Source organism: Salvelinus sp. IW2-2015, linkage group LG26, assembly GCF_002910315.2.
Source record: "Salvelinus sp. IW2-2015 linkage group LG26, ASM291031v2, whole genome shotgun sequence".
Taxonomy (NCBI): Eukaryota; Metazoa; Chordata; class Actinopteri; order Salmoniformes; family Salmonidae; genus Salvelinus; species Salvelinus sp. IW2-2015.
Window position 1 is genome coordinate 16,662,803 of NC_036866.1, and position 7,890 is coordinate 16,670,692.

The 7,890-nt window shown below is 42.3% G+C and overlaps 1 protein-coding gene across 1 annotated transcript; it reads right to left on the bottom strand.

Annotated features, from left to right (window-relative positions):
* Positions 1-254: 254 nt before the first annotated feature.
* Positions 255-4,233, bottom strand: LOC111952788 (zinc finger protein 271). Its single transcript, XM_023971696.3, has 4 exons — positions 3,964-4,233; positions 3,154-3,412; positions 2,859-2,954; positions 255-2,328 (listed from the first exon to the last, which is right to left on the bottom strand). The coding sequence occupies exons 1-4, from the start codon at positions 4,105-4,107 to the stop codon at positions 554-556; spliced, it is 2,274 nt and encodes a 757-aa protein (XP_023827464.1). The 5' UTR covers positions 4,108-4,233; the 3' UTR covers positions 255-553.
* Positions 4,234-7,890: the final 3,657 nt, after the last annotated feature.

A 7,890-nucleotide genomic window follows, 5' to 3' on the forward strand; every position in this document is an offset into this window, starting at 1 on the left:
AGTCACGAGGGGGTGTGGTATATGGCCAATATACCACGGCTAAGGGCCGTTCTTAGGCACGACGCATCGTGGAGTGACTGGACATAGTCCTTAGCTGTGGTATATTAGCCATATACCACAAACTCCCAAGGTGCCTTATTGCTATTACACACTGGTTACCAATGGAATTAGAGCAGTAAAAATAAATGTTTTGTCATACAGTCTGATATACGACGGCTATCGGCATGCAGGGCTCGCCCCACCCAGTTTATAACTTCACATGAATGATGTGTTTATTGATTTACACAATATGAACAAATGAGAATTTGGGCTCATGAACATTAACCCTTTGATTTATAGCAAGATCTCCAAGCACWACAGCAAGCAAATATGTAGTTTCCTAAAGTACGCTCCCATTTCATACAAGGCTTTCCAGAAACTCACCGAGAACATTTCACCCCACTGAATAAATCCCCATTGTTCATGACATCTGTAAGCAGGAAGTTGCACCACTGTAGTCTACAGTCTGTAGATGATATTGAGATAATATCACCGAGTCTACACAACAGCAGCATTATGGCAAGCACTCCTGTCTACCTCCTTTTCTACTTCTGAAAGTGCCGTCAGAAGATTTACGATAATTATCACCATCACAGTGTGTGCGTGTCACAGCCACACCATCACAGCTATGGTTTTTGTAGTGTCTTATGTCAGAAAAGCCTTTTCCACATCTCTTGCAATAGTAAGGCCTAACTCCAGTGTGGACTTGCATGTGGGCTTTAACATTGTTGGCTTGGCTGAAACCTCTCCCGCAGACATCACATTTGAATGGCTTCTCTCCCGTGTGGATTCGCTCATGCCTTTTCAGATTGGTGTTGACTGCGAAAGTCTTGTCACAATAACTGCATTTGAAGGGTTTTTCACCTGTATGGGTCCGCTCATGTCCTTGAAGAGCTTGCTTCAGAATAAATTTCCTTCCACAGTATTTACATTCATGGGGCTTCACTCCACTGTGAACTCTCATGTGATAGTCAAAAGCATTTTTATATGCAATGGTCTTTCCGCAAATGGAACAAGAATATTGCTTTTGTCCTGTGTGAATTTCTTTATGCTTTTTCAGAGTTAGCATGGAGCTGAAGCCGTTCAAACATATTTTGCAACTGAATGGCTTTGTTGATGTTCCCTCTCTCCCAGGAACCTTATCTCCTTCAGCCATGTGCCATTGTAGATTGTGTTGTCTCATTTGGTAATTGTAAATAAAAGTCTTTCCACATAGGTCACACATAAATGGTTTGGTTGCCCCATGACGGTGCATGTGAGCTTTTAAGTCGGTGGATTGAGGGTAGCTTTTCCCACACACTTTACATTTGTATGGTCTCTCCCCCGTGTGAAGCACTTGGTGTCTCACAAGGTTTCCTTTATGGCCAAAAGCAGCTCCACAGGTCTCACATTTAAATGGCTTCTCCCCTGTATGAATTCGCTTGTGCTTTTCGAGGACGGATTTTGTCCGAAAGCTCTTACCACACTCTGAGCACAAGTGTGGACGTATGTCTGCACCTGTATGTCTTCGCATATGAATTCTTAGGTCATAAGACTGTCTGTAACTCTTCCCACATTCAGCACAGCTGTATGGTTTTTCACCGGTGTGGATTCTCTCGTGCCCCATAAGTATGGTCCTTTTTGTGAAACCCTTTCCACAAGTCAGGCACTTGAACGGTCTCTCCACTGCATGAACTAGCCGATGTTGTGTCAGATCTGTCTTGGTAGAGAATGTATTTCCACAGACTTTGCAACTGAAATGGTTTTCTTTGTGATGCAACATGTGACGTTCGAGCTGCTTGGACATTCTGAATGTTTTGCCACATTGACCACAAGCAAATGGCCTCTCTCCTGTGTGAATTAGCTTGTGACGTAACAGCATGCGGTTCAGGCTGAAGGTCTTGTCACAAACGTCACAGGTGAAGGGTCTTGTGTGAATTAACTTATGACCTTCCAGTAACCCTTTCCTGCTGAAGGTCTTCTCACAAATGTCACACTTGAAAGGTTTTGTGTGGATTAGCTTGTGAACTCTCAGCAACTCTTTCTTGCTGAATGTCTTCTCACAAACATCACACTTGAAGCGTTTGTTTTCTGTGGATCCTGTCCCATTAGTAGTATTACTGTTTTTATGTCTTTCATGGCTGTCTCTACCGTTGTCGGTGCCCTCTGGAAGAGCAGCTCTCATATGCTCAACGTTGGATTCAGTATCTCTTGGTGAGGGCTCTGTATTCAGTCCATGTGTGTCTCCCAGAGAGGAGTCATACTCCAATGAAGTCGTCTCTGTAGGTTTACTGCAAACTTTGGCAGGACCTAAAAATAAAAGGAATGTGAGCATACACATAGTAAAACTATAGCCTAAGTTAAGAGAATTTAACAAAATTATTAGGTTATACTAAATGTATTTAGTTAGACAAATAAATCAACCAATATATGGCAATATCAATATTTTTGCCTTAAAATAAACATGCTTTTTAACAGCCTGTGTATTGTTTTCAAATAACTGGGTCATATTCATTAGCGCACACCACAGAAAAATTTTATGCAACAGAAAACAAACAGCCGTTTCTTATTGGCATTCAGGTAGTTACTCCCCATTTTCTTTTGTTTGGTTCCTACTGAATATGACCCTGGACCACATTCAGCAGATCACAACTTTACAACATGAGATTCAAAGGTAACGGTGCTATTCTGAAAAAAACTGTATGTTTAGTAAGCCAATAGCGCGGACTGTTTGAGGGAAACATTTAGTTCAGTACAAACCATCACAGCAAACATTAAAGTGAACGCACCCCTGGTTTGGCAACGATTATTCAAAAATAACACCACTTTGAGGATATTACCTGCACAGACGGATGTTGCGTTAGTGACTGTGTTTGCTTGACTGACATTCCCTGGCAACGCTGAAGCCGCTGTCATTCCAGGCAACAATGGGAGATCTAAAGAACAACAAGCAAAGTTACATTGAAACATGTTCAAAACTCTCTCACTTTTTCATTTCAACAAAATGATGTGTGAGGTTACTACAAACAAAACTATCAAAGATGGGGAACAAAACAATCAGTACACCTACAACAGACCTATTTAACTAACTTATTATAGGCAGGAACCTAATGACTGGAGGTCTACAACACTCACCAACTGGTTTTATTGCAAAAATCATTCCGTTGTGCAGAACATGGGTTGGCGTCTGTACTTTCGGTTCTGCCTCCACTTTAGCCAGAGACGTTCTATAATGTTCAGCCTTCTCAGTAATTTCCTTCATATATTCATCCATCTGCTCCACCTTGGTCTTCAGTTTCTCGTTTTCATTTTGCAAACGTGAGGATGCCACTAGGAATAGTTGGCAGACTTTACGAATACCCTCCCCCATCAACAAATTCATAATGGTGCAGAGCTGTGTAGAGCAATAGAAACAAGTGAACTAGTTAGTTACTGTATACAGCAGAGGATGTGAAACCAGTAACGTTAGCTAGAAACCTAGCTGAGGGCTAGCTAGTAGTACTAGTTAAGTAACGTTGTACCAGGCTGTTTCACAGCCGGCCGTGATTGGGAGTCCAATAGGGCGGCGCACAATTGGCCCAGCGTCGTCCGGGTTTGGCCGGTGTAGTCTGTCATTGCAAATACGCATTTGTTCTTAATTGACTTGCCTAGTTAAATAACACAAAATTAAACATTAACGTTCGCTAGGTAGTCAAAATAGGTAGTTTGCACCCTCAGCGCGGTTGTTGGAAACCAAAAACATCCGGTTTTCAGGGATACATTATCTTCAACCTAGCTTCCTTTAACCTGAACATCAGAATCGGGGACACGCTCAGGTTAATTTAGGTTACCGACGGCAGCAAATTTATTCAAATAACTTTTGTTCGTTAGCTAACGTAGCTGGTTGTAGTCATTAGGCGCCCGTCATTATACTACTCAATGCCAGAAATATTTTAGAAGACTCACCTCTCTCCCCGGATTAACGTCGTTGTTAGCGTCAGAGTTTGGCAAAAATTTGTATATTTCTGTCATTGCCGTCTCGACGACGAAGGCCATAATCGATGTTGTTTCTGACTGGAACATATTGTAAATTGTAGCCATTTTGACCATCGACTAATTCAACTAACGTTAGAATAAAAACTACAAGTCGCAGCTACATTTATCTTAGGTAGCATATTTTTGCTAACTAGCTGATACTGTCATCCGCGTGAAGCCAACTGGCGGCTTGTCAGATCCCTTCCGGGTCACGGAATTTTAGAAATGTTCCAAATTAAAGTCACTCGCGTTATAGTAGAAAAGTGTCTGACCACGAACAATTATTCAGATTTGTTCATATCTAAATATGCACTAGTTTTAGAAAAGGTTTTAGAACACCTACTCATTCAAGGGTTTTTCTTTATTTTGTACTGTTTTCTACATTGTAAAAAAGTAGTGAAGACATCAAAACTATGAAATAACACATGGAATCATGTAGTAACCAAAAACTGTAAAACAAATCAAAACATATTTTATATTCTTCAAAGTAGCCACCCTTTGCCTTGATGACAGATTTGTACACTCTTGGCCTTCTCTCAACCAGCTTCATGAGGCAGTCACCTGGAAGGCATTTCAATTAACAGGTGTGCCTTCTTAAAAGTTAATTGTGGAATTTCTTTCCTTCTTAACGCATTTGAGCCAATCAGTTGTGTTGTGACAAGTAGGGGGGGGGGGGGGGTATACAGAAGTAGGTCCTGTTTGGTAAAAGACCAAGTCCATATTTTGGCAAGAACAGCTCAAATAAGCAAAGAGAAACAACAGTCCATAATACTTTAAGACATGAAGGTCAGTCCATACAGAACATTTCGAGAACTTTAAAGTTTCCTCAAGTGCAGTTTGCAAACCCATCAAGCGCTATGATGAAACTGGCTCTCATGAGGACCGCAATAGGAATGAAAGACCAGAGTTACCTCTGCTGCAGAGATAAGTTCGTAGAGTTATCAGCCTCAGAAATTGCAGCCCAAATAAATGCTTCACAGATTTCAATAACAGACACATCTCAACATCAACTGTCAGAGGAGACTGTGAATCAGGTGTTCATGGTCGAATTGCTGCAAAGAAACCACTCCAAAAGGACACCAATAAGAAGAAGCGATGTGCTTGTGTAACAGTATAACTTTAGACCGTCCCCTCGCCCCGACACGGGCGCGAACCAGGGACCTTCTGCACACATCAACAACAGTCACCCACGAAGCGTCGTTACCCATCGCTCCACAAAAGCCGCGGCCTTGCAGAGCAAGGGGCAACACTACTAATAGGTTTCAGAGTAAGTGACGTAACTGATTGAAACGCTACTAGCGCGTACCCACTAACTAGCTAGCCATTTCACATCCGTTACACTCACCCCCTTTCAACCTCCTCCTTTCCGCGCAACCAGTGATCCGGGTCAACAGCATCAATGTAACAGTATAACTTTAGTACGTCCCCTCGCCCCGACACGGGCGCGAACCAGGGACCCTCTGCACACATCAACAACAGTCACCACGAAGCATCGTTACCCATCGCTCCACAAAAGCCACGGCCCTTGCAGAGCAAGGGCAACACTACTAATAGGTTTCAGAGCAAGTGACGTAACTGATTGAAACGCTACTAGCGCGTACCCACTAACTAGCTAGCCATTTCACATCCGTTACACTTGGGCCAAGAAACACAAGCAATGGACATTAGACCGGTGGAAATTTGTCCTTTGGTCTGGATTCCAAATTGGAGATTTTTGGTTCCAACCGGCGTGTCTTTATGAGATGCATTGTGGGTGAACGGATGATCTCTGCATGTGTATTTCCCACCGTAAAGCATGGAGGAGGAGGGGTTATGATGTGGGGGTGCTTTGCTGGTGACACTGTCAAGGCACACTTAACTAGCATGGCTACCACAGCATTCTGCAGCGATACACCATCCCATCTGGCTTGGGCTTACTGGGACTATCATTTGTTTTTCAACAGGACAATGACTCAACACACCTCCAGGCTGTGTAAGGGTTATTTTACCAAGAAGGAGGGTGATGGAGTGCTGCATCAGATGACCTGGCCTCCACAATCCCCCGACCTCAACCAAATTGTGATGGTTTGGGATGAGTCGGACCGCAGAGTGAAGGAAAAGCAGCCAACAAGTGCTCAGCATATGTGGGAACTCCTTCAAGACTGTTGGAAAAGCCTTCCAGGTGAAGCTGGCTGAGAGAATGCCAAGAGTGTGCTAAGCTGTCATCAAGGCAAAGGGTGGCTATTTAAAGAATCTCAAATCTCAAATATAAAATATATTTAGATTTGTTTAACACGTTTTTGGTTACTACATGATACCATGTGTTATTTCATTGTGTTGATGTCTTCACTATTATTCTACAATGTAGAAAATAGTAGAAAATAAAGAAAAACCCTTGAATGAGTAGGTCTCCTTAAACTTTGACCGGTAGTGTGTGTATATACAGTTGAAGTCGGAAGTTTACATACACTTAGGTTGGAGTTATTAAAACTCATTGTTCAACCAAGCCCTGACCTCAATCCTATAGACAATTTGTGGGCAGAACTGAAAAAGCATGTGCGAGCAAGGCCTACAAACCTGACTCAGTTACACCAGCTCTGTCAGGAGGAATGGGCCAAAATTCTCCCAACTTATTGTGGGAAGCTTGTGGAAGGCTACCCGAAACGTTTGAACCAAGTTGAACAATTTAAAGGCAATGCTACCAAATACTATTTGAGTGTATGTAAACTTCTGACCCAATGGGAATGCGATGAAAGAAATAAAAGCTGAAAGAAATAATTCTCTCTACTATTATTCTGACATTTCACATTCTTACAATAAAGTGGTGATCCTAACTGACCAAAAATATGGAATTTTTACTAGGATTAAATGTCAGGAATTGTGAAAATCTGATTTTAAATGTATTTGGCTAAAGTYTATGTAAACTTCCGACTTCAACTGTATTTATACAGTTGGAGTCAGATGTTTACATACACTTAGGTTGGAGTCACTAAAACTATTTTTTCAACCATTCCACACATTTCTTGTTAACAAACTATAGTTTTGACAAGTCGGTTAGGACATCTACTTTGTACATGACACAAGTAATTTTTCCAACAATTGTTTACAGACAGATTATTTCACTTATAATTCACTGTATCACAATTCCAGTGGGTCAGAAGTTTACATACACTAAGTTGACTGTGCCTTTAAACAGCTTGGAAAATTCCAGAAAATTATGTCATGGCTATAGAAGCTTCTGATAGGCTAATTGACATCATTTGAGTCAATTGGAGGTGTACCTGTGGATGTTTTTCAAGGCCTACCTTCAAACTCAATGCTTCTTTGCTTGACATCATGGGAAAATCAAAATAAATCATCCAAGAACTCAGAAAAAAAATTGTAGACCTCCACAAGTCTGGTTCATCCTTGGGAGCAATTTCCAAACGGCTGAAGGTATCACGTTCATCTGTACAAAAAAAGGAACCTGGGATAAAACACCTCCCTCTGCAACTGGGCTCCTGAGTGGCGCGGCGGTCTAAGGCCGGGAGTCCCATAGGGCCCAGCGTCGGCTGGGGTAGGCCGTCATTGTAAATAAGAATTTGTTCTTAACTGACTTGCCTAGTTAAATAATAAAAACTGGATCCTGGAGTTGCTGACAGGCCGCCCCCAGGTGGTGACTGTAGGCAACAACACATCTGTCACGCTGTCCCTCAACATGGGCGCCTCTCAGGGGTGCCTGCTTCACAGGAGGTTGGCGGCACCTTAATCGTTGAGGACAGGCTAGTGGTAATGGCTGGAGTGGATAAGTGGAATGGTATCAAACACATGGTTTCTATGTGTTTGATGCCATTCCATTCGCTCCGTTCCAGACATTATTATGAGCCGTCCTCCCCTCAG